The following is a 27,868-nucleotide window of genomic DNA, read 5'->3' as shown; positions in this document are numbered from 1 at the left end:
GACCAGTTATCAGAACGGCCCTCGTCCTATCACTGTGGGAGCATAATCTTCTTATTCTTGTGAACACACCGCTACTGTCTGTGTTTATAGTTTCATTTCCCTATCTTCTCTCTGGGTTCTTAGAATATTGCGCACAGCCTTGAAGGCTCGCACTCTTCTCACTCTCTCATATAATAGACTTTCTGGCTCTTTTATTGGTTGTTTATGTCACTTTCTTTCTGTCTTCTGTCTTCCTTTCTTACATTTCCTCCTGACTTTGTCCACACTTCTTCTTTGTTTCTTTTTTATTTTATCTCTCTCCTTCTGATTTTCACACACTTACTTCTTGGAGCCTTTCTCTGTCTGTATGATGATGACGAGGCTCTCCAGCAGTGCAAAGACATGAAAGGAAACCATTTAAGCCAAGAGATTGAATAGAAATGTAAAGGTTCCCCAAGACATCAAGGGAAAAAAGACCACTGTTGAGCCGTGGGAATGCCAGTGATAACTCAACAATATTTTACACTGTTCATACGTGCCCTGTGTCCAGTAATTAGACAGGGACACACTATCCTTTGTTTTTGCTTTACTCTACGGTGACTTGAAAAGAAACAAATAAAGTGAGAACTTCCAGAGGTTATTTACATCTAAAGACCTGCAAAACCACCTACTCTGTCTCCTTGAATCTCCATACCATACCATGATGTTGATTTTCCATGATATTGTCAGGTGGACATCCAATCGTAGTTTAGCTCCAGAGCAGCAATATTATGGTCTCGGTTGGTTGGCTTAGAAAAATAACTGGATTTGAGCACTTGACATGATGCGTATTCCTATTTTAAATCGGTTTTACACACCAAACGTTCCATCTTGATGTGGTTTTGCCTGTTATGTCAGGTGGAGCTGCAGTTCCAGCTGAATAGACTGCCACTCTGTGAGATGCACTATGCCCTGGATCGCATCAGAGAGAACAACATCCTTTTCCCTGACATTGGTCTCATCCCCACCATCCCATGGAGCCCCAACAGGTGTGTATTCAGCTATGTACACAATAACACACACACCTTTCACCGCTGAAGACTGTTTTTACATGGGAGAAAGCCATCAACATGTTGTTCTGTGCATTATGGTTCCAACCTTCCTCCAACTTCCATTGATATTTTTTACGTCAAGTTAGGGAAAATGTTGGCACACATAAATATGCCTAACTCTACTCTTACAGGGCTTTAATCCCTGCACATCATATTAGCTTAACAGTTGGCGGGGTGGGTACCACAGCAATTAGTGAGGTGACCGAGTATCCTTCGTCTTGCTGATGGGCGGCCTGTCTGAAATGCTGCCAGCTCCTTGCAGATTTAGATATCTCTCTCTCTGTGAAGTTGGACAGGTGAGTGGAACAAGGCAGTAATCCTTATCGACTAGAGCCAAAAATAATCCCCTGTGATTTTCGAGGCGGCTGCTTAAACTAGGCTCCAGAACATGATTGATTTGGACATTTGTTTTAATTGGAATTTGGATAAGGGAGTGCGTTTCATTAAATATGGGCAAGGGAGTGAGTTTAGCTGAAATTAAAGTCTGCATAACCGCGTTAAGCCACTCCTCCGTTGGGGTACCAGCCGCCTGAAATGGTGCCGAAAAGGTGGAGCTACACACTGCTGTCCGTTGATTGGTCCAAAGAATCATTTCCGCATTAAATCGCCGTGTGTATTCCTTTACAGGTCCATGGTGTATTCACTGCGGCAAGAGAGTGCTTAGCGAAAAATGTCGGCGCAGCACTCTGTTTATTGTGTGGTGTTTTTCCTCTTCATTAAATTAATCAGCGGGCTACACTCACGGACCTATAAAGGCTACACTGTGTCCCACTGCTACGATGTTACCAGTTAGCCTGTAGCTGCCGTGACCAGCGCTGTTCGCTCACTGTCTCTGTCGGCTTGCACCAAGCTGTCTCTGTGCATACATTTACCGGCGTAATACGCTCACAACACAGGGGGAATAAATAAGGAAGCGACTGGTTTGACCAAGCAAAAACGAGAGACCGCTGGCTTGACCACAGTTGTTCCACAGATGGGTAGTTTGACCTATATTCTGGCGCCGGCTATCGCAGCCCAGCCTAAACCCCGCCCTACCAATAAGGGTAGGGTCGGCGGTGGAAACACCACCGAGATTCTTAAAAGCGAGCTGTCCCGCTCTGAGCCCTCCCGCTCTGACCCGACCCGCTCCACCCGGTGGAAACTAGGCATAAGAGGAAGCAGTCTGCATAATGGGGACAGTGATTCGAGGGGCCAAACACAGGCGCATTACATACGACCCATGCAGGTTAACTCCCACTATCATGATTATACTTGAAGATCTGTGTATGAAATCATATATGTGCATCTCCCTTTCCTACCTATCTCTATTGTTTGAACATGCATATACCCACCCTGTGTGTTAGTTAATATGAACGGTTCCTCTTAATTCCTCCTCTTGCTAACTTCTGTCATTTGGATTGTCTGTCAATGAAAACCAAAGTGAGAGTTTGCTACATGTTAACACACAAATGAGAACATTTGGTTAAACTGCATTTAAACCTTCACATTATTCTTGTACTAAAAAGTAAATGTCAGGCTCACTTTTCACCCCTCCTACTTATATGACAGTTCATGAGATAACATTTAATCTAATTGCTTGAAAATGTACTACTTTGAAGCAAAATCCTTTCAATTTGGTAAGGTGATTTAAAATATGATCCAATGTTTCCTCTAATAATTTCCTCACCCTCCCTGTGCCCTCAGGCAATGGGATGAGCAGCTGGATCCCCGCCTGAATGCCAAGCAGAAAGAAGCCATCCTGGCCATCACCACGCCCACCACTATTCCACTGCCCCCAATCCTCATCATCGGGCCGTACGGCACAGGCAAGACCTTCACCCTGGCACAGGCTGTCAAGCACATCCTCCGCCAGGATACCAGCAGGTCTGTTTATCTTTTCTGTATTCAACATCGTTTGCCTACATTTCGTCCTCTGTTGGCAACTAATAGGACCATTTGCACTTTGTTTACAACTCCTTACCTGACTTTACAAAACTATACCTCCTGTCATTTTTGCAAACTTTTTTTCTTGGTTAATGCTATATTCATTTATTTCTGACACAACCCTTTTAAATGGATACCACTTTCCACCATTTTATTCTCAGACATGAAGTGTGTGCACTAGGGGTGTAACGGTACACTAAAGTCACGGTTCGGTACGTACCTCGGTTTTAAAGTCACTGTACGGTACAGTACGGTTCATAGTTAAAGGCCTACTTCACCGGTTGGAATATGAAGGTGTATTGAACTCGGAGATCCTATGAAGTATAAATGTGCAAAAAAAAATTAAATCGGATCATCCTAGCCTGAGAAAAGGCAGAAAGAGTGTTTTATGGTCTCACTGTCTAACCCTACATTTTTCTTTCTGTGACATCACAAAAAGAGAAATGTAGGGTATGCACTACTCATAGACTGTAAAAGAAAAGAGGGGTAGCCTATTACAACTGCTAATAGGGATGCAAACGGAACACTTGAGCGGAGAGGTGTGTATCTCCTGCTCTGACCGCAGCTGGGAGGGGCTGCTGCGCGAGGACCTGCCCGCCTGTCAGTGCTCTGGGAGGGGGCAGGAGCCTAGGGAGGCAGCCGCTGCTCGTTTAGAAGTAAAGAGCGATACATGCTTTAGCAACACAGTCTCCAAAAGTCACCAATAACACCAGAAAAAGTAGCTAGATTTGTCACTAGTCACTTTTTAAAAAAAAAAGTCGCCAGAGGGGTCTGAAAAGTTGCTAAGTTAGCAACACTGCACCCTCATGCTGTGCTCACCATGGAGATAACAGACTCTAAATCGCTGGCTGCTACTGCGCACGTGCGAGCGAGCCGGAGGCTAAATGGTCCGGGGGGAACTCCGACGACAAGTTTTAAGTTCCACACCGCAAAACAAGCCTGTACATTCGCCATGTATTAACGCTATGTACGCCACAAACGGACCGCGGTCCACCTCTGTAACACCAAATACGTGCCTGTACCGTCACGGTACGGTACAAATACGTGTATCGTTACACCCCTAGTGTGCACTGAGCACTGTTCTCTTCCCCTCCAACGCTTAAAGGTGTTTGGTATAAAGATTGAAAGAAATATTCATGACTTGTTAATGGGTGTTAGTATAAGTGCCGGGAAATTCGGTACCTGTGAAGTAAAAGCCTTTTGTATTGATCCGTCAAATCCCCCACTGACTGTGCTCATTTGGTGCTATATGGCATGAAGAATATAACTCATCACCTCATCAATCCACATTCAGATGGCAGTTTAGTTGGCACATCTAGCTGAAAATAATGTAATGAATTCGTAATTAATCCACTCTAATAAAAGTGTGTGCATGCATGCCTGCTTGTGTGTATGCATTTGGCATCGTTCATAAAAACTTCAAATGGTAAGAGAGGTCAGTCGGGTGTGTGTATACGTGTGTATTAGGGATAGGCAGTGTGCATGTGCCGTTATTTGTAGGAAAAGTGTGCCAGTTGTTTGGATGAATTTCTTTCATTTGTGGTCGATGAACACGGGCTGGACTGAAAGTTCATGCAAACCGTAATCTGATCACAATCTAGTTATGTCACTTGAGTGAGCTTCAGTGTTGTGTAACAATAACACATGTCAGGATTTTCTTCCATTGGCATTTTCCATCATTAGTTAGCTCCCTCACTGTGTACAGACACCCACAGGAAATTCTGCCGTTTCTAGTGTTAGAAGCAAAGCACAGAAAGGGTACACTGCGCTTTTATGACAAATAAACCCAATACTTTGAACAGTGTCCCCTGAACAGAAGCTAACATTTAGTTACTTTTTAATAAGCATGAGGTTGTAGATATGTAATGTAAACGAAATAAAAAACTGCCTTTTAAATGCAATGTTATATTCTTTCCTCATTTCACGTTGAAATCATTTGATATTCTATCTTCAGGATGAATTATAGATATTTTAAAAGCCAAGACAAGGGGAGCGTGACCCCTCTGGCATAGTGCTGTCTGCTGATCATACTGTTAAAATGATGAAGAAAAGTCACATCTACCCATTTTGCCCAAGTTTTTTTCTGTGTATCTGCCACTGTGATGTTTTTCCAGCGGGTAACTATAAAAGACAGTTGTGCACAGCTTTAATTTTTTAAAAGTTGACAAGCCAACACTGGCTTTGCTGCTTTTCATTATAACTGCCACTTGGCTATCTGTTGTAAATATATGTGGTAAAAATACCAATGCCTGCTATAAATCTATTTCTTTACTGCTTTTATTTTATGTTCGATAATATATATACAGTCCCCTCCAATAGTATTGGAACGGTGAGGCCAATTCCTTTATTTTTGCTGTAGACTGGAAACATTTGGGTTTGACACCAAAATATGAATATGAGACAATAGATCAACATTTCAGCTTTCATTTACAGGTATTAACATCTAGATCTGATACACAACTTAGAAGATAGCATTATTTGTAAAGGAACACCACATTTTTAGGCGAGCAGAAGTATTGGAACAGATAGACTTTAAATAAATTAAAGTGAATAAAACATAATATTTTGTCGCAAATCCTTTGCTTGCAATAACCGCATCAAGCCTGTGACCCATTGACATCACCAAACTTTTGCATTCTTCTTTTGTGATGCTTTTCCAGGCTTTCCACGCAGCCTCATTCAGTTGCTGTTTGTGTTAGGGGGTTACTCTCTTAAGTCTCCTCTTTGGCAGGTAAAATGCATGATCTATTGCGTTTAAGTCTGGAGATTGACTTGGCCAGTCTATAACCTTCCACTTATTGCCCCTGATTAACTCCTTTGTTGTGTTTTGGGTCATTATTTTGCTGCATGATGGAGGATCTTCCAATCAGTTTGGTTGCATCTTTCCTTAAATTGGCAGACAAAATGTTTCTGTAGACTTAGAGTTCATTTTGCTGTTGCCATCATGTGTTACATCATCAATGAAGATTAATGAGCCCGTCCCAGAAGAAGCCATGCAAGTCCAAGCCATGACATTGCCTCCACCGTGTTTCACAGATGAGCTTGTATGTTTGGGATCATGAGCAGATTCTTTCTTTCTCTAAACTTTAGCCTTTCCATCACTTTGGTAAAGGTGCATCTTGACAACAACACAGTAACACATGATGGTAACAGCTAAATGAACTCAGAAGTCTACAGAAACATTCGGCCTGCCAATTTAAAGAAAGATGCAACCAAACTTATTGGAAGATCATTCATCATGCAGCAAGATAATGATCCAAAAAAACTGCAAAAACAACAAAGGAGTTCATCAGGGGCAAGAAGTGGAAGGTGTTAGACTGGCCAAGTCAATCTCCAGACTTAAACGCTATAGAGCATGCATTTTACCTGATAAAGAGGAGACCGAAGGGAGTAACCCCCCAAAACAAACGGCAACTGAATGAGGCTGTGGTGAAAGCCTGGAAAAGCATCACAAAAGAAGAATGCAAAAGTTTGGTGATGTCAATGGGTCACAGGCTTGATGCGGTTATTGCAAGCAAAGTATTTGCGACAAAATTTTACGGTTTATTCACTTTAATTTATTTAAAGTCTATCTGTTCCAATACTTTTGCTTGCCTAAAAAGTTGGCGTTCCTTTTCAAAAAATGCTATCTTCTAAGTTGTGTATTGGATCCAGATGTTAATACCTGGAAATGAAAGCTGAAATGTTGAGCTATTGTCTCATATTCATCGTTTGGTGTCAAACCCAAAGGTTTCCAGTGTACAGCAAAAATAAAGGAATTGGCCTCACCGTTCCAATACTATTGGAGGGGACTGTATATACAGTAGGTATTTATTTTATAACATAGTCGATCCGTCCAATCAATAATGAATATTTGAGTCAAAGCTTTTGAAACAACAAAATGCACGGATGGGCTGATGGACATTATCTCTCATAAGCCTAATCAAACTAAAGGGAACCAGTCCAATACATGCAGCTTAAAGGGCCACCCCAAATAACGGCAAATGTTCACAATTGCCCTCAGTGAATAGTATCTAATCAAGCAGATAGTTGTTGGCTTTATGTGCCATTGTTTTGAGATTCTCTACCACTGAGTGTTGCATTAACTGCATACCGTTTTCTGTGCCTGACACTGTCCTACTTTTGTCTCTACAGGGTCCTTATCTGCACCCACTCCAACAGTGCGGCTGACCTTTACATTAAGGACTACCTTCATCCTTACGTAGAAGCAGGCAATCCACATGCCAGACCTCTCAGGTATGGAAGCACACTTAAACACGATGTAATGGCCTTTATATGCTATGTGTATGTGCAGTGCAAAAGTTGAAATATGCATTAGTGCCCTAGTATAGAGGAAATGTTACACTTATGACGGTATGTTTTATTATGTATAATGACATTGCAATAACATGTCCTATTTGCACGTTCTTTGCCTTAAAGAAGGCGTCAGCGATTCTGTAGAATGCTTGTTGTCAAAATCAGTGAATATGTCCTCATGATCCACCACCTGTCTGTTCCATGTGTGGTGTGGCAAAAGACCCAGTATTAATACACAGCCTAGGCTAAACTGAAGTTGCCAAAGATGTAGCCAAAGAGAAAAAATGTCATATCTGTATTTGGCTCCTACTTTGAGTCAGAAAAAGAGATTCTGCTTCTTAAATGGCTGGCATTTAACAACAACTTCAGTCCAGTTGTTTTGTATTTATTGGCTGTGGGCTGTCTGTCAGATGAAACCATTGTAACCGGAGAGCATCTGTGTGATATTCACTAATTTATACATCAAATAGATAACCATTAATCAGAAAGCCTGCATTCAGAAAAATACATCCTTCCTTTGAACTGCATCAATGACCTCTAATTACGTTTCAGAAACCACAGAGGTCACAAAGGACATGAAGGCAATGTCTGCCTTGACCGGTCAGCGCCTAATGTGTCAGTTGTGTGTTTTGTGTGTGTCTAGTCTACACACTCAATCTTTGGCACCATATGGGCAATCAAATGACTTTTTGCACATGAGCGGGCAATGTGACTTCATGGGATTCCAGTTTGAATTCCTCCATAATCCCTGTAGCAACCTCCTCTCTTAGGTCCATTTGGGATGAGTGGAACCAGTCACGAAATCAAGAACCTGTATGAATATGTAGGCCTCTACTGTGGAAAGGCCCCCACCACCAAACATCCCAAAGAGGCAATATGTAAAGGCATCACCTCTTGGCTGGCTATGTTGATCAGTTTGCAATAGACTTGAGTTTCACATAGACTGTCCTGTCACTCCTTGATGGAAGAATCCACCTGAGAAAAAAATTGTTCAAATATTTAATTCTAAACTTTTAGTGATACTCTTTACACTGAGCCACTTTTGATGTTCTCATTGCAAAAAAGAAAGGGGGAAAAAATCAATACTTAATATTTCAATGTGTGTGAAGTGAAACAGAAGGGCGTGAAATATGCTTTTGCCAGAATATGTCTTATAAATGATTTGCTCACACTTTCACACAATTATAGATCGATTGACTTGAACAATGCTTGCAAATCAAAGCTAGTACTCGCTGTTCATTTCATTCACAATGCAGATTTTCACCCCACGAAGAAAAGAAAAAAAAACTTGTGAAGTGTTTGCTCATGTCCTCTTTAGGTTGTATCTCTCTCTATCTCTCCCCTGATGTTCCTCCCTTTTTGTCTCGGTCTCCAGGGTATACTTCAGGAACCGATGGGTGAAGACAGTCAACCCGGTGGTCCAGCAGTACTGTCTCATCTCCCACACACAGGTCAACTTCAGGATGCCCACAAAGGAGGACATTCTCAGGCACCGTGTGGTGGTGGTCACCCTCAGCACCTCCCAATACCTCTGCCAGCTTGACTTGGAGCCTGGTGAGTCGTATGGAAAGAATTCACTGATCTATAAGTTTAGTGCGTAGTGATGGTTTCCGCCAGCACCCGGCATTTCTTTTGCAAATTAAACTCGGAACCCCCGATGATACAGGTTCTTAAGAATGCTTTAGGCATGACAGGGTTTACCAGGTCCAGAATGATTAAACATTTTACAGCAGATTGCCTGCAACTGTCTGCGGTGCTAGCGGTCTAAATCGTCTCAATTTCACGAAGGGATTAGGATAACAGAATTCCCAAATGAACATAAAAAATGAAAGCCATAGTGCGTAACTCTTTCATACAAATGAATTTCGGTTGCTGTAAGCGGAATGGTTCTTTTAACTAACTTCCTGTCAGTTACTGCAGTTAGCAGTCCCCTCGCTCATCCCTACGTCACCACATAAATGCACTGCGGTCTTCAAGCAGCGAGTTATCTAGCATCATCTCAGATCCATAAATGTGATAAAAACATGATAAAAAAACATCAAAACAGACATTGGGAAGGATTTTTAACTGCTCCGCAATTGTAGGCGCATAAATATTCACCCATCTGCAGGGTTCAACATAACTTTTTTTTCCTACTGGCCCGCCGGGCCAGTGGATCCGAGTTTTACTGGCCCCTTGTATATTTTCACTGGCCCTGCACACACTTTTTTTTTCTTCATAATTTAGTGTCAATAATTATAATACCTGTATTAGAAAAATAACCAGATTTGTTTGTAGATTTGGTTATTTTTCTTTTAGTTAATTATATGAAATGTTGATATTGCTCATACACATAATATAAAACCAGGCAAACATATTGAATTTGAAGCCTACAACTGAAAGTATGTTGAAAGAGTGGGCCAGTATTTTAAAGTCCAGTAGTTTGATGGTTGTTTATATTCTTGAATTTGGGCAGTTTAATGAATAGTTCACCTGCAGAAGTCATGTTCAAACATAAAAAAAAGATAAGAGATGAAGGTCTGATCATTCTTTGTGGTGTGGTAGGCTGTTTTTATTACTTTCTCATTTCGCATTAGGGATGTGAATGTGTCGACCGAATGACCGGTTTTCCACTTGCGCTCAAGTTGACTTTAAAAATAGAATAGAAATCCGAAAATCAGTGGGTTATGCCGTTTTTTTAATGGGAGATTTCACCGTATATGCGAGTTCACGTCTGGTCGTGAGCGCGCTGCAGGAGTGTCACTTCTCCATGAAGTGTCAGCTTCACATAAGAGTCCGGTGTGGGACCATTTTTTCAAACTATTGATAAAAAACAATGCAGTGCAAAATATGCAGCATAAGTTAAACGCTCGTCTAAGACTATGACGTTAAATCACCTTAGAAACACACAATGCCTTCGTCCGATCACAGCAGCGTTTCACCGTGTGATCTCGCCAGCGAGTGAGCCGCCGCGCAGATGAACTGTGGTTTGTGGCTAAAATAATAACCGGGGATATTCTCCCCGTTAGCGATTTCAATGGGAAAGACTTCCGCGATCTGATTGAATGTCTCGAGCCTGAAAACACAGTGCCAAACTGCGCGACTATAGGAACTGTACAGTGAGCGGAGTCCCTCCGTTCGTTTCTGTCTACAACCGACACAATCACCGGAGACGCATTCACAGCGTTTAAATAACGCCTCTCATTTGTATTACCATTGGGGCTTGGATGCAAATACTGTAACATTACGGCGGCAGATAAAGGAAAAGTGCAGTTATAATGTTCTGCACCTCAACCTCTGCTGTGGGAAGAAAGAAAGGGGGCAAAGCAAGTCGATTGATTTGTCGACTCGCAGGCGGACGGTAGGCAGCTCTGCCAACGGAGCGAGAGTGCACCCGCTTGTTGCTCCGCCTGTCAAAACGCCCACGCATCGTTTGTCCACTGGCCTTTCATTAAAAAATATAATTTATATTAGGTTTATTATATTGAGTCTTAAATAAACACTGCTTTCATTCCGACTCTCAACGCGCATTTCAATGAACCATGACATAGTCTACAAAAAGATACTGAACTGTGATTGGCCAGTCACTGGCCCGGGCGGGACAGTGACTGGCCAATCAACTTGCCCTGCATATGATTTTACTGGCCCCGGGCCATCGGGCTATACGTTATGTCGAACCCTGATCTGTCGCTATGGCGTGCACCGGCAGTGAGACCATGAGTGAGACGGGTGTCGGTTTGTAGCGTTCTCTCTTGTGATTGGATATCAATTTCGGGATCCCCCGAAAAGTTTATTAGCCGATTACATGCAAAGCAGCTGACTGAGAAATCGGCTTTATGAAACGTGCACATTATGAAAGTGATCACTGTATGAATAAAGAGTGATTTAACACTTATATTAACATAAATAAACCGCTTACTTCACCTTTAAAGCCATTGCCAATTTAGTTAAAAAACCTGGATGATATGGAGAGATTTTTGGGGAATTTTTATGCTTTATTGATAGTGCAGAGAGACAGAGGTGAAATGGGGCAGAGAGGGGAGTGACCTGCAGAGGACGACCGCGGGCAGGAATCGAACCCGGGTCTGCTGCTGGGCCCGGCCCGGGGGGGACACGCCCTACCAACTGAGCTAAGGGCGCCCCCATGCACTATAGCTTTAAAACATTGTACACAACAGTCCAATGCAGAGGTGTAATTATATTGCAAAGCTTTAAAAGTTTAACTGTTGTTTCTGATGTCACATAGGGGTTGATTTACAATTTCTGATCTGTGGTTCTTTTTGTAAATTAGTTTTACAAAATACACCCTTCAGTATAATACAGTCCAACACAATGACAGCCTCGAACAATTATCAAAGAATTGAGTTAAAAACATTAACCAAGGGCGTACCGTCTTCCTCAACAAAATGTAAACAATTTTAGTATTTAGTATAGGTCCATAACATCCCACCTTAATACATTCGTTATTTTCCTGATATAAATATGTACATTTACACACATGGTTTCCAAAAGTATATAACCATATGCAGACACAGCTCAGTGCATTCAGTCTGCTGTTCTTTGGTCATCCCCAGTGACAATGATACTCAGATGTTGGCAGGAAGTCACCATTCAGAGAGGGATGGAACTCATTGAAGTTGTGCAAAAGGCATGGAAAACAAAGCAGTTTGTCATTGCAGGCTATTAACCAACTCTATAATGTGTCAGCAGCGAGGGCTTTGTCTGTTGCTTGGGAACACCATCTGCCTGTTTCTAATATACTTTACATCATTAGCCCTACTTGGCACGTTTCATCTTCCCCAGCTCTCCTGGTGTTCCGCCGGTAAATGAGGCAACCGAGAGCCAACGATTTTACTAAGTAGCGTTAACAAATCTCCCAGGACAGACACACAGGCACACCCAAAAACCTTTAGATTTTGTTTGTTGATTTTCCTCATTCTTTATGCCATATATGTGGAAACTGCATGCGTGTGGTTTTGATGTGCCTGTGCGTATTAATTTTGCAAAAAGGCTAATTTCATCTTCAAGTGCGACACCTGCAAATTATATCTCTCTGGTATGTGTGCCCTTTTGACATCTTCGGATATTTTAGGCCCTGAAAAATAATAACTTTAAACATTAAAAACTAATAGATGATTTTACATAGGTCTATTAACTGTAGAAAGCCGTTTGCTGGCTAATTCAACCCAACTAATGGAAGGTAAAAGTGTATGCAAACTACATCAAGTTTTTCCATACAGAAAGGCAAACTGTATATCCTTGACAGAACTTGAGCAGTTGGGGAGACGTAAGCATTTAAAAAAAAATGTATATATATTTTGATAAAAGATGTTTCCTAGTTTATCTCTGTTCATTTGTCTAACATAGCTGCTGGTCAAGATCAAATGCATCCCTGTTATTGGACGGTCATAAGAAAGTAACACAATTCATTATACTGAATGTCACATTAGTTAGTTATTTGAAAGTATATTATAGAACAAAGTATGCACATTTAAAGGTGATGCCTTATTTTTAGCAGATGTCTCTGGAGTCTACTGGATTTTGCAGTCTGATGATAAAGGTTAAAGTCTATTGCTCATACAGCGGTTTATACATTAATGTTTTTCTTCTTTTTTAAAATCTGAAATCAATTTGGCTCCTCATGTGAAGGCACCAGAACACATTCAAGAACCATGCTTAAAATTCTGTTACTGCCTAGAGCAGGGTTGGGGAATAGTTTGTTCTGGTGAGCTTGGTTAAAAAAGCTGTTTTATTGTGGCAGAGTTTTTTTTAAATTGGCCCTGTCACTCACAGATTGTCCTAGTCACTTTTATAGTGTGAAAAGGCTGGAAAGCTTCTGTGAAAGGGAGAATGTGAGAGCATTGGGCATGTGAAGTGAAGGAGCGAATTCATTATTCAACGGCCATCTTTCCCCCCCAAATCACTTCTTTAATGCTGTTTCTCTAGTCTCTTTCACCTCTGCTTGTTATCCCTCCCTTCTTACCACTGTTTCGTAACTTCACACGCCATTAGTAGCCCAGCAATGACAAATAGTGGCTAGAGAAATGTCATTTGGGCCTCTGGTTTAGAGACAGGTTCCCTCAGGGTGGGCAGCTTTGTCCCAGGTGAAAGATTTAGCGCTGTGTTCCCTCATGTCTGCCTTTCTGTTGGTTGCTCATAAAGACCCTCCTGCCTCCCTCTTTATCTCTACTTCCATGCCTGGGGAAACATTCCCATTTGAGTGCTTTGTGGCAATTACCCATTCATGTGGATCGATGGAAAAGAGCAAGTAGTAACGATGCACTAGTCCTGTTGACTACAATTTAAAGGATCAACAAAAGTGCCTGGCATCAATGATAAACTATGAAGAACATGTCCATGACTTCAAGTCCCTTTTCACTGCGTTGTTGAGCAAGTAATATCCATGAAAAAATGTATGAATAAATAAAAAGACGTAAAAGCAGGCTGTGCTCTCAACTCAATACATCACTGTGCAGCTTGACTCTATTTAAACTGTTCAGAGATTACTCATGTGCATGAATGTATGCATAATATCCCCTGCCTTTGAAATATACGTGACCTCTGTGACGTCTGGCAATCGTATTTTGCCATCTCACAAACCCTTTTGTTAGGTTCCTTTTCCCTCTCTCTCTTCTAACAGTGCCTAAGTCCATATTTAGTCTTCATGTTTTCTTCCACCAATACATCTCCTTATAATGTGTTTTTATTTATAACTGAAGGGAGGCACATTTTTCACTTCAATGGCTCGCATATATATTTTTGAATGAGGTGCACATGCCGTTCAAAAAGAACATTGGTATGATGCTTTATAGTTAGGTGGAAGGTATCAATAGTCTTTGAACCAATGCCTGCTAAACATAAAGAGTGAATGGTGACCTAATCAAACTGCTCCACCTCTTTTCTTTTCTTGTCTTGTCTGTTTATTTTTTTATTTACTTTTTTTCAGCTGTCACATTTCATATCTGCATATACCTTCCTGTTGAAATGGTGTTGAAGGCTTCAGAGGTTGTTTGCTGGTTGTTATTCAGCCTCTCTATCTCTCTGTCTTTCCCTCCGCTCCCTGCTCCAGCACTCATTTGCCATGCCGTTTCAACTGCTCCCCTCATACCGCCGAGCACTGTTTGAGCTTTTTAAATCAGGGTTAGGCTACTGTTCAGTCCCTTTCAAAACGTCCACAAAACCCCTCCTGCTGGTGTGCCTGGAGGTGGTTTAAAAAAAATGACTGCGAGGATAGCACATTAGTGACAGTTTTAATCCTCCCGGTGAATACAATTATTGTTCATTAAAGTGCTATCAATGGCAGAAATTGACGTTTGTAGATCTGGATATTGCTGAGAACAATGGGATTCAGCTATAAATTAACTAATTTTTTAATTTGATTTTGATTCATTTTGACACGTGTACTCAGCTACGCAATATTTCATGAATAAAATTTCAGAGATTGTGGAGTCTGCACACTGCAGTTACATTCAAGCAGTGATTAAACAGGATGTTCTAACATTGTGCTACTGCAGTGTTATAACAGTGAAGGGCACAGGCCACAGGTTACACTGCTTTTGTCAGACCAAAACTCCCCCTTACATTTACTGTACAGAACCAAAAATCACTATTGTTGCTGACAAGACATAGTTTGGACAAATGTGGAGGCTCTCTGTTCTCCAACAATGCTATGATGAAGTTGCATAATGAGATACTAACAGTGTGGGTCAATGACAAAATGGTTAATGTTGTCAGATCTGCCAGAAAGAGAGTCACTGGTTTCAATAGTATAGTGTAAGAAACACTTAACACTAAACTAACAGCAATATGTGCCTATTTATTCAACCAAGCGTATTAAGTCCAGGACACACCGGTCCGACTACCGACCGTCACCAGAAAATGGAGTCTGCCGATTCAGTCAGCTCCAGTCTCCCCGACACGGTCCAAAAAAGGCAGAAGAACACACCTTGCCAACTACCGACTTGCCGTACGTTCTGCGCTTGCGCCGGATGACATTAAGTAGGCTGTTATCATAATGTAGGCTGTCATTATAACAGAGAGAATGCATGCTGCCGACACACACACCTGTGGCCACTCCTCGCCCAAACTAACTCGACTATTTCTGAAAACATGTGAAAACGTCATGCACGGACAAACTAATGTTGTGTGCTGATTGTGTTCAGCCTACATAACAATCTCAACATTCTCCGATACTATCGATAGCTTCCTTAATCATGTTTGACAAAAGTGAAACTAATATCTGCTCCGCTGCTGTGGCAGAGCAGAGACGGACTAGCCCTCCACCAATCAGATTGTTCCGGCTGAAAGACTCCGATTGAACATGTTGAATCGGGTGAAAAGAAGCCCGATGACATCTACGACGGCCGACGTCACCTAACACACCAAACGGATTCGTGTCCCCACCCCCTCCAGACTCTCCGGCCATGTCCGACGCACGATTATCGGCCCGGTGTGTCCTGGCCTTTACAGTATTCCTTTGTCCTTAAGAGAGCTGGTTCAACTAAGACATTTCTTTGTTATTTTACTTAGATGCATTTAAGTAGTTTCTTGGGCTTAGCTTAATTTTGGTCAACTTTTTAATGATGTTAAGTGCAATTTTTCATTCTGTGACTTGATGTAAATTGTGCATATATGGGACATGGCAACTCTAAATTGTTGAACATGTACATAAATTAAATTGATGTCTGTGTTTTATCTGTTATTGCAGGGTTGTTCACTCATATGCTATTGGATGAAGCAGCCCAGGCCATGGAGTGTGAAACCATCATGCCTTTTGCTCTAGCTAGCAAGACCACCCGCGTCGTGCTGGCTGGAGACCATATGCAGGTAAGTGCAACAAGTTAAAAAAAAACACAACATCTCCAGTGGAAAAAAATAATTAAATGTTTTTTTTTAAATTTATAAATAACCGAATGAATAAATGTTAATGCATTTTTTTGGTCTGGCCTTCATTCTCTCATTTTGAAGTTTGAAGAATTGTGTTTCTATTCTGAACTAAATCACAAAAGAATACTACTAGGAGATAGCTGCTGTGACATCAAGTAGATGTAATAACTCAATTTGCACTTTGCTGGATATTAGACTCTTCTCTTCCCTACTTCAAAAAGAAAAGAGCAGGCAGCCGCAGAAGCCAACAAAGAGCTGTTAATTCTGGATACCACTTAAGCCACAGATGAAACAGTCAGGCTTTCTATGCCAATACAAGGAATAAAAACATAATTTTGGCCTCTATTGGTGTTAGACAGGATTACCAGCAGGCAGTGGATGAGAATGAGGCACGATTCTACCATGCAATCACCGTGCTTTAATTACTTGAGCTCTCTCTGTGCTATTTTCTTGTAGCAAAGAAAAGTGGATTTGAGACACCAAGTCCACCTGTGTCACTCTGTTCCCTTGCTTTTGTCTGACACGTTCCTCCTCTCACTCCTCTGTTCTATACAACAGTTTAAACACACCAAGGAAGGATAGCGGGCCTCGAGAAGATATTGCCCTTTATCTTTCTCCGTTCACTTTTGGCACAGATGTGTAACTAAAGCTGGACAATGCATATATACCATACAAACAAAATTAAATATGTCATGTTCTCCGACTGCAGTCAAATCACTGTGTACATTCCATGATAATCACTATGACTCAAGGTCTGTTTGTTTAATGGCTTTCACAGCAGATCGGAGAGCTTGCAAGTCACAATGGGAGAAATAACTCGCATATATAAAAAGACTTTTTCAGGACCTATGGAATCGGATAACCTAGCCGTGTTTGTACAGTTAGCAATTTCCCCTCACCTGAAGATTTTTATAGATTAGGAAGATTAGACTCCTGCCTACAAGTTGAAGAAAGGATTGTCTTGTCAAGGCAGCTGGCAGGACTTCAAATCTTGCTCAAAAATGTTAAAAACATATTTTATGTAAACCAAAGATATTCTTGTCGACCTGGCTTTCTAATTAAATGCACATGCCATGTAGTGCCAAACAACTTTTTTCAATTATTTTGATTTATTGCTATCAGCATAGCTTCAACCAGAGGTGTAAATCATTTTTATTACATTATTAAACCTGTATTTAACCAGGAAAAGTGTTGAGATAAAGGCTTGGAACACGTTCAGCGTATAGAAAATATATCGTATTTGAAAAAAAGAAGTAATGTGACTGAATAGTAAGCTACTTTTGTCGTGTTCTGACCCAAACTTTTCTGTCCGTCTCTCTCTACCCCTGCATCATTCTCTGTCTATTTGCAGCTCAGTCCATTTGTGTACAGTGAGTTTGCGCGGGAGCGTAACCTGCACGTGTCGCTACTGGACCGGCTGTACGAGCACTATCCTCCTGAATACCCCTGTAGGATCCTCCTGTGTGAGAACTACCGCTCCCATGAAGCTATCATCAAGTAGGTGTAAGCCCATGGCACTGCCGTATGTAGAAACGGTGTGAGCAAAGATCAGCTATAGGCCAGGGAAGAGAGGGTGGGAGGAAAATTGGAAATGGAGGTGTGGAGCTGACAGACTTGGGTTGTCCAAAGAGGAAACTGGGGGGGTCATTAAGGTGATGTTTTGGCTGTCAATAGCCACAGGGTTTAAAACTTGTGAGGTTATTTAGCATAGTATTGCAGTGTGCCCTTTGTGTTGTTTTACCTACAAACAGCATGTGGCTGGGCCTAAACACATACATATTACACACAAACCTACACCCACAGCAACACATGGAAGTATTAGGAAATCCATTTGAAGTTATAAGCCTTGCTTTTAAAAATGTTTGAGTTTTCATCAGTTACAGCACAACTATCTATTTATTCAAACCCATATATCCTTTGAAAGGTCTTTGACAAAGAACTTGGTCTTGAACAAGTAATGAGTTTCACTTCACCAAACTTTCTAAAGACTCAAATATGTCAGGTTGCATTACAAGGGAAGGTGAATAAAATGTGAAGGACATGATATTGTTCAACCTGAAAAGTCATTTCTGATAAATATCGTTTTTGCTTTCTTTTCCTTTTTGTCTTCCCCCCTTCCAACAGCTACACTTCAGAACTATTTTATGATGGGAAGTTAATGGCGAGTGGGAAGCAGCCCTCCCATAAGGACTTCTACCCTCTGACCTTCTTCACAGCTAGAGGAGAAGATGTCCAGGAGAAGAACAGCACTGCCTACTACAACAATGCTGAGGTACGGCTAGTAGTATGAGTTCAATGACTATAGAATGGACCTTTATAATTGAATTGAATGATTTTCCAAAACAGATATGCACCTTTTATTTCGCCTCATCACAATAAATAAGAACCACTACTGTCTTAATAATCATAATTAAAAAATAAACCTATTTAGGAAACCGACCCAGAGCTACATACAGTATGACATCCATGATGCATGACTCACTGACAGTCCTAGCCTTTGATTGGCCTCTGTAAAATCCCTTGGTTGTGGTCATTGACTCCATTGAATCCTGTCTCTCTGACATGTTTGCTTACACGCTCCAGCCAACTAAACCAGATTGATTTTGTTTCAAAGCTGTCAGCAATGCCAAAGTAAATAACCTCTGGTCCTTTTGATACAGCAGTCATGTCAAACCATTAGCACCATTATCAAAATCCTCCAAATGTATGAATGCAGTGGGGGGGAAGCGTGCCATTTGGTTTGTCTTGTGCACATGTCTTTGACAGGCTTAGCTTTGAGTGGAAGACAATATTTCCATAACAGTCAAAGTCTCGAAAAGGAGCTAACGCTTTGAACACGAATGGAAAAACTGCTCATATGAGAAAAAACAAAAACAACAATATGGATTTTAATAACAACTTGTGCTTTATTCTCAAATAGAGTCCATTGGTGAGTTAACCTCATCAGGCCATAGCTTCCTATTTATCCGATGACTTTGATGTCTCGGTTCCAAACAGTGCATTAAAAAATCGCTTTTATTCTTCAAATATTGTGTCCCCTACTGACGCGTCTTAACCTGAGTGAAAGCTATCCCCTTGGTCTCTGACTTTCCACTTGTGCGTGCATGTGTTGAAGAGAGAATGGGCTTGAGCATTGTTGTGGCCTCTTTGTCTTCATGTTGCTTCTCCATCTCCGTAGGTATTTGAGATCGTGGAGCGGGTTGAGGAGTTGCGCAAAAAGTGGCCGGTGGCTTGGGGAAAGCTGGACGACGGCAGCATTGGAGTGGTGTCACCGTACGCCGACCAGGTGTTCCGCATTCGCGCCGAACTCCGAAAGAAGAGAATGCATGAGGTCAGCGTGGAAAGAGTGCTCAATGTCCAAGGTAAGAAAGAAATGATTAGCCAACATGCTCATGCTTTGTATCAATAGTAAGGAGTTGTATATGTGTATAGTTACTTTAGTAAAACACTGAAACTAGTGCAACATTGATGTACACGTATATTAACATAATTAGATTTACAACCAATCCAAACATTTAAATCCCTTAAGTGTCTCAATAATATTACTCCATGAAGTCTTTCTCACCCATTTCTGTCTGTGAGATTATATTGGTGACTTTTTCTTTTAGTCAAAGTGATGCTGGAAATGACAGCTACATCTTTCTAGAACGGATAGACGTCTTTGTGTGTGTGTGTGTGTGTGTGTGTGTGTGTGTGTGTGTGTGTGTGTGTGTGTGTGTGTGTGTGTGTGTGTGTGTGTGTGTGTGTGTGTGTGTGTGTGTGTGTGTGTGTGTGTGTGTGTGTGTGTGTGTGTGTGTGTGTGTGTGTGTGTGTGTGTGTGTGTGTGTGTGTGTGTGTGTGTGTGTGTGTGTGTGTGTGTGTGTGTGTGTGTGTGTCCTTCACAATTGATGGGTGTGTTGCTGAAAACCTAAGGGAGTGCAGTGTGAAGTTGTTTGGATCAGCAGTTCTGTAGTAAACTGCAAAAGCCCTAGTCAAGCCAGCACTTGCGCATCTATCCTCACTATTACACTACCGGTGTTAGGAGCAGCGCGAATAGACACCCATCAAAATCCAAGCAGCACATCTTGAAGTGGCTACAGACTAGGAGCCATTAAGACCAATCCCTTCTGTGTTCTACTGCAGTTATCAATGTTTATATTGTCCTTCATATCCTCCAGTCCCAGCATAAGAAGAATATGTTTCTTCCCCAAATATCTCCACTCCCTCATCCAATACAATTCCCTCTTGAATTGCATCCATCTGTTTTCCACGGGTTATTAACTTCCTCATTAAAGGCACATGAAACATGTGGATACATACACACACATTAGAAGATTATACTCTGGTTAGTGATTAGATGTTGGGGGCACTCGTGGTGAAGTGGTTAGAACGTCCCCCTAAAGGCTCAGTCTTCATTGCAGCAGACCCGGTTTGAATCCCATCCGTGGTTGGTTCTATGCATGTCCTCCCCTCCTTGCCCCATTTCGACTCTCTTTGTCTCTCCAAATCGTTCTAATAAAGTGAATGAAGCTCAATTATGATCTTATCTTATTTTTTATTATTATTAGAGAATGTTTATTAATGTGTACTATCAACAGCTTCTGTAGTGATAAGGAGAATTATTGCAAGATCAATACTTTTTTTCTATTTAGTTTTGTAGTTATTTGGAACTTAAGAACTTTTATATATATATATTACACTTGTGTTGCCTATTTCTCAGTGAGGGAGCCATGTGCTTCAGAATGTGTCAACTCTGTCTTCCCTGTCTTTCAAAATTAGCTAAATGTAATTGGAAATTACTCCGATGGTCTTTGATTTTGTAATATTGTGCTGTATTTCCCACCACTTTCAGAGTACTGAGAGACTTCATAATAAAAAAAAAATGTTTTTGTACAGGTAAACAGTTCCGGGTGCTGTTCCTCAGCACGGTGCGGACGCGACACACCTGCAAGCACAAGCAGACTGCCATCAAACGCAAAGAGCAGCTGGTTGAGGACTCAACAGAGGACCTCGACTATGGATTTCTCTCCAACTACAAGCTACTCAACACGGCCATCACCAGAGCACAGTCCCTGGTTGCAGTTGTGGGAGACCCGATAGCATTGTGCTCTGTGGGGCGCTGCAGGTAAATACAGGCACTATTGACTTAAAGAGGACCTATTATACTACTTTTCTGGTCTTAATTTCTTGTTTTACACTGCTATAGAGCAACCTGACACGAATCACATCACAAAAAACTATGTAGATTTTCGGGAAGCTCTTTCTCTTATTTTGGCGATCCAGCACATCCTGTCAACACTTGAGTGTGTGTGCTTCGGCAATCTCCGATCCCTCCGCCTGTGCATCGGCCATCTCCGCTACCCTCCCCCCCCTCCTGCAAACCCCACTCCGTTGTGATTGGTTACCTTCCTTCCGAAACACTTTCAGTGGCGGGAAGCGCGAGCATGGACCTATAAGGGCGCGAGGCAGACGCGAACAGGGAAGTGACAGCATTACCATACATGGAAACATCCGCGTGGTCACATCACCAATTTTTATGCGACGTCACCAATTATGAAAGGGTAGACCGCTTTGAAGACGTGACTTCTCGACTGGCTAGAATAGTGTTTAGTGCTCTGCACAGACACCCCAGACGGTCAGCAGGGAATACGTCGAAATGCATGTAAGTCATTATTTGATAATTTAGTATGGTTAAGCATGACTATGAATCATCATAACAACGTTTATAGGTCATAAAAGTCAAAAAGCATCATAGGTCCTCTTTAAGCCTTCAGCAACCCATCTATCCGATAGGAACAGCAATCTGTAACAATGAGAGCTTTGTTATTTGTACTCGTACTGTTTTGTGGCTTTCCTACCTCTTAGACCCATTTCCCATCTCCATAGCAACTTTCTGCTTCACCTCTTCTCGTGATTGGAACCTGTGAGGTCTTTAGCTGTTGTGGTTGGTTGTAAATGACAGCCTGTAGAGAAGGAGCATGGCAATTAAAGCTGTGCTGGAGGATTTGGGGAGAAAATGGCAGTTGGGATAGAGATTTGAATTCAAATACCTCAACCGCTCCACTTGTTCTCTTTGGTCCCTCCCCTATGGTCCCTCCCTGACACGCTCTACACCAACAAAGTCGTGCCAAAGTGAATGGACAGTCCTAACAGCCAATAAGAACAGAGAATAGGAGCCTCGCTCTGATTGGTCAAAGTGAACAGCTCATGTTAACTTTGACCAATCATAAATCATATACCCCAGCTTTAATGACCATACTGATATTTCAACTACTTCTGTGTGAGGTCGAGGTAAGGTTGAAAAAGTAAAAAAAAATCTGTGTAGTTATGTGTAGAATATTTGGTTGTTGTCATAATTGTATGACGACTTAATTGTTGATTCTAATAAGAGATAATTGTTGTGCATTCTTACTGCTCCTATTTTGCCTCCAAGCGGTATGTTTTTCCTATTACTGTGTTTTTGTGTGCATCTCTGGAGGGAAAAGAAAAAATCCAACATTTTCTTTTCTATTTTAATTTTGACAAGGAGAGATCGACTGAGTAAAAACTTCTCTCTAACTCTTATTTCCTCTTTTTCCCACCCTTTCCAGGAAATTCTGGGAGCACTTTGTCTCCATCTGCCACGAGAACTCCAGCCTCCACGGCATCACCTTTGAGCAGATCAAGGCTCAGCTGGAGGCTCTGGAGCTGAAGAAGACCTACGTGCTGAACCCCCTGGCCCCAGAGTTCATCCCCCGAGCCCTCAGACCAATGCAGGGACACCACTCTGCTCTGCTCCATTCACACCACCATCCACACCCTCAGCCCGCCTCCAACAAACCAGGCCCACAGCAGCAGCAGTCACCCCCTAAGGTAAGCTGTTTCTGATGAGTAGGAGCATAGTGCCACTTATATGGGCATTCAAATCCTGACACTTTAAGGTGGAGTCACTGATTTTGAATGCTTTTTGACACAAACGTTGTCAATATCAGTAAATATCTCCCCCGGTAACTGTATGTACTGTATGTGTGTGTGCTGTTTACATACCATTTAGAGCCCAGGCTGTGTATTAACACACTGCACATATACAGTATCGACAGGTAGCGTATTTTGACAAATGAGATTTTGACAATAAGCTTTAGCCAAAATCACTGACTCTCCCTTTAACTGTAGACATTAGGAAGAACAAATCTAATATTTATGCACAAAAGGCTGGCCTAAATAGATTCTGTCAAACAATGGTGTTACTGTATGAGTCTATCTTCTATACATCCTAAAAATGTACTGTTTGCACATGAAAGAAAACAAGGTTCTATGTTAATATACTATGTTACATAGACACTTATTGGTTTGTGGAAATCACAAACATATGGATTAGATTGAGTGCTTTTTTTCATAGAGAGGAAGAACGATAAAAGCTCTGCAGAAAGCGTATATCTATTAAAATGACTCCGTTTATCTTTCACTACCGGAAATTACTTTATTGTTGTTCATTTTAGCCACGGAAAAACAACCTGAAATTATATTTAGAATGGCTGGTTTGGTGGACGGATGTGCGGTTTTGATTGTTTAGCTGGCCTGCCCTGAGGTAAAGGTTAACGAAATCACCACAGCTGCCAACCTGCTGCAATCACCCACTGAGCCGCAGCTCCGCAGCATCAGTCGGCTTTAGAGACGCACACACACACGCATACACACACACTTCCTCCCACCACATTCATACTATGTAGCTTAAAGCCGCATAGCATACAACGACATAGGGCTGCCAGTTTATAATATAATGTTTCCTTCAGCATACATTATACAGCGTGTTGCTTATGTAAAGGTCAGACCATGCATGGTGCCTCTGTACATGGTTGATGCACCCACACTGGTATATAAACAAAATAATAATCCACACAAATGTAATTTAATTAGAGAATAATAATTAGTTTATACTTTAAATGTCTTAAGCGTGTAAATATATTACTAGTGTTAATTGGTTGATTGACAATTTCTATCAAGCACCATTAGCTCAGTGTGTGGGTGTGATGTGATCAGGTTCAATTGTGCAATTTTGTTTGCTATTTTGTGCAAACATACAGACAGTATACATTACAATTAAAGAAAACTTCTACTGTTTTAGTGCAATATTATGCAGACACACTAAAGAAAATAATGGACCATGCACTTAACATGTTTATGCACATCAAAGTGCGAATTCAGCTTTTTACAGTTCCTTTTTGGATGGGGGGCTGTTGTGCGATTACTGTGGACAATAGGCCTACTGTAATGCAATAGCCTATAATTCAATAATGGTTATTATTAGCCTACTTGCTTGATTGCTTTTTAGATACAGAGGTTATTGGTTGTTTTGGAACATGTATTTCCCAATTTAAAACATAAAAATAAAGCAGCATTGAAAATTCAGAAAATAAATCTTATAGGCCTACACTAGCATGCTGTTTGAAAAATGACTCTAGTGAGACACCTGCGCTAAAATATTTCTTGCATTAATAAGGTTTTTGTAGTTTCAAATTTAGCCCACTTATGTTCATTTAAAAATAGGAAAATAACAAGTAGTACATTTACCAATTTTCTTAATGTCCCATCACTGGTTAATCAAAGCTGATACTTTGTAATACAGTCAAACTTCCTTAATTCCTCCTCCTCCAATCTTTCTTGTATCTTTCTCCCCAAAGACCTTCAGTTTATGTTACGCCCTAAAATAGGAGCCGAGTGAAGCTGCTTTTGCTTTTCCATAGAATTACAGTTTCCAAGTCATTTGGGTAGAGTTCATGACCTAAAAGATAAATAAAACAAGCTTTATTTTTCATTTCATTTTCCTTTATTTATTCTCGAAAGATCAATTTAATGTCAGCAAGGCAACATAATGGATCATATGAAATGGAGGATGTTGTTAACTTTCCGCCTCCTCAAAAGAAGCATATCCACCGTCAAGGACTATCTGTCAACGCAACAATGAAGCAGGAGAGAGTGCGTGCTATAAAACCATCTACTGAAAGAACTCAAAGTAGATTGTTGTGTATATTTGCCTGTAATGATTAATAATACAAGAGGCAGGTATGGTGTGTCCAGTGTTCATTGTTCTTACTTGTACTTACATTCATATGTGTCAACAGTAATCATGATCCAGTTCAAACTCTGTGTACCCATAAAGTGGAAGGAGCTGTGTGAAGCCCCCTGAAGAAAGACATTAGCGAGGGAGTTTAGTTATTGTCATTTATTAGTTGAAAGAATAGCCTTTACTTGGTGGACATTTGGACTTGTTGTGGCATGAAAAACACACATAGTCGCAAAGTCGACCAATGTTTTTTTCTGTTGCATGTTAAAGAAATATCTCTTCCAATGCAGTTGCATGGTTCCTAAGTGTTATGATAGATTTTGGAAAACACTAGTTTACTAGGATGGACTGTAAGCTGTATTGGCTGTTGATTGTATAAATCGATCAATAGTTTGGATCTTTTGAGGGGATTTATTGGAATTATGATTTTTCCTTTTTAAATGATTTTATGTTAATACATTAATTTGTGGTTTACAAGTGAAAAGGCCATTGTGAGTCAGCTCACAATTATTAATCTCTCACTATATTTTGGTTTCCGCATGAGTCTCTTGGTAACTTTGGCACACCATTTAAAGGCCATGTTTAGTACTTACTGTAACTGTCGGGCACTAGAGAGATCATCTGAGATTGTGTTACGGAAATGGCGTATGTCAGTAGCAGACTAGTAATGTTTCTAAATCAGTCCCTGTTTATTTAGAGTTGGTATGGCACCCTGTCTGTCTAATGATTACCATTCTGTGAATAGACACATGGGATTTAAAGGGCATATTACCAGTCAGTTATAATAATAAAATATTTTTATAATAGAAAATAATAATAAAACAACTGGAAAATTGTGTTTTCTAAAAAAAATTTTTTAGTTTTAATGAGTGGATACTTCAGCAGCCCGATAGCTCACCTGGTAGAGGTCATACCATCTATGAAAAGGCCAAGTCCTGGCAGTCAAATGTGTTAAATTCCAGCACTGGCTCTTGGCTGCATGTCTTAACCTATTGCCCTTTTTTCCTGTCTCTCTTACACACACAAACAACAACATAAACAGTGTATATTATGTATAAGCATACACACACACCAAAAACTTTTCTGCAACAAAACAACAATCTTTACTGCACCCTGTTCTGTTTGAGCTGTAGATATCTTCATCCATGCACATTGATATAATGGATTCATTGAGCTATGTGTCAGGACTATACTGTCCCAGCTCTGAGCTGGGTTCTTATATTGTTTTACAGTTGTCAGAATTGTGGATTTACCACTTTGGCCACTGGCTAACCTCTCTTTGTCTTCTCGTTTTGGCCTGGTTTAGTCTTGCTTTGTCACCTTCTAATGATTATTTTGTTTCACAGGGGAAACATGCAAACCACACAGAGCACCTTCCACCTGAAGGATTTGGTGAGTGTATGCTACATCCTTATATAGTAATTGTATTATCAAACTGTGTGTGTGTGTGTGTGTGTGTGTGTGTGTGTGTGTGTGTGTGTGTGTGTGTGTGTGTGTGTGTGTGTGTGTGTGTGTGTGTGTGTGTGTGTGTGTGTGTGTGTGTGTGTGTGTGTGTGTGTGTGTGTGTGTGTGTGTGTGTGTGTGTGTGTGTGTGTGTGTGTTACAATCAATGTGTCAGCACATTCAATTTTAAGAACAATTTCATACAGATATTTACACGTATTTGATTGCTACCTCTTCATTGCAGTCCAACCCAACCCAGCCATGCTGATGGGAAACCCTATCCGGGCATTCACACCACCCTTGGGTGGGGCACCAGCCGCCATGGGCAAGTCACCCAGTCCTGTTCAGAGGATAGATCCTCACACCGGCGCCAGTATCCTCTACGTTCCAGCTGTGTATGGTGGGAACATGGTGATGTCTATGCCCCTGCCCGTAAGTTTTCTGCTTCTGGTATCAATCTAACTCATGCAAGCCGCCTGAACACTTAGCCAATGTGAGCCAGAGATGTCCAAAAGTACAAAGACACATTTCTAAGAGTATGATTGGACCTTTAAGTATATGTGTAAAATATGTGCATATTACCTTTTACAATTAATACAATATTACATTTTCTTGAGTCATATTACCCAAATGCATTGAAGCTTACTGTAGATTACTCCTGTTATTGTGTAGCTCACCTATAGGTACAATGCATGCTACGTGGTTGGTTTCTATTGATCAATAATCTAGCTGTGTTTTTATTGTCCTCAGCTGCCTTGGCCTGGTTACCAGAATCGCTTTGCTGTGGACCCCCGCATCATGAGCCATCCAGCAGCAGCCATGGCCTACAACTTTAATCTGTTGCAGGCCCAGAATCGAGGCTCTCCCATCCCTTACAGTGGCGTGGCCCACCCCTCTCCTCTAGGAATGGGCCAGCCCAGCCCAGACAAGGAGCTACAGGCAGACCCTATCAGAAATGGTGTGCCTTCATTTTAATTACAACATGAAGCAACCAGATATATTCCTGTCAATTAAGTAACTGTTTAGAATACCCAAGACTACAGTTATACGTTTGATTTTGATTTCTTCTTAGGTAAATTAGAAGGATGTCCAAAGCCAGAACAAAGCCGTCTCCAGACACCAGAGAGGAAAACTGCAGACATGAAGGAAAAACAGGTTGAGGTTTTATCTTTAACATTTTACCTTTCTACTGTATGTAAACCCACAGTACCATTGCAGGTGAGTTTTTGCTTATAATGTTTTGTTTGGT

The 27,868-nt window shown here is 41.2% G+C and overlaps 1 protein-coding gene across 1 annotated transcript in view; it reads left to right on the top strand.

Annotated features, from left to right (window-relative positions):
- The window catches only part of helz (helicase with zinc finger), a 64,822-nt gene that overhangs the window by 29,054 nt on the left and 7,900 nt on the right, over positions 1–27,868 (top strand). The window contains exons 15-28 of the mRNA XM_080029493.1: positions 877–1,007; positions 2,754–2,933; positions 7,128–7,229; positions 8,665–8,843; positions 15,976–16,094; positions 17,506–17,651; positions 18,279–18,426; positions 19,333–19,516; positions 21,030–21,258; positions 22,724–22,985; positions 26,523–26,568; positions 26,864–27,051; positions 27,370–27,577; positions 27,692–27,774. Of these exons, the coding sequence (XP_079885619.1) occupies positions 877–1,007; positions 2,754–2,933; positions 7,128–7,229; positions 8,665–8,843; positions 15,976–16,094; positions 17,506–17,651; positions 18,279–18,426; positions 19,333–19,516; positions 21,030–21,258; positions 22,724–22,985; positions 26,523–26,568; positions 26,864–27,051; positions 27,370–27,577; positions 27,692–27,774 (2,205 nt within the window). The remainder of the gene's footprint in view (positions 1–876; positions 1,008–2,753; positions 2,934–7,127; positions 7,230–8,664; positions 8,844–15,975; positions 16,095–17,505; positions 17,652–18,278; positions 18,427–19,332; positions 19,517–21,029; positions 21,259–22,723; positions 22,986–26,522; positions 26,569–26,863; positions 27,052–27,369; positions 27,578–27,691; positions 27,775–27,868) is intronic.

The sequence above is a fragment of the Ammodytes marinus genome (assembly GCF_949987685.1).
Source record: "Ammodytes marinus genome assembly, chromosome: 6".
Taxonomy (NCBI): Eukaryota; Metazoa; Chordata; class Actinopteri; order Uranoscopiformes; family Ammodytidae; genus Ammodytes; species Ammodytes marinus.
The sequence above is the reverse complement of the archived record's forward strand: the minus strand, read 5'-3'. Positions and strand labels throughout refer to the sequence as shown.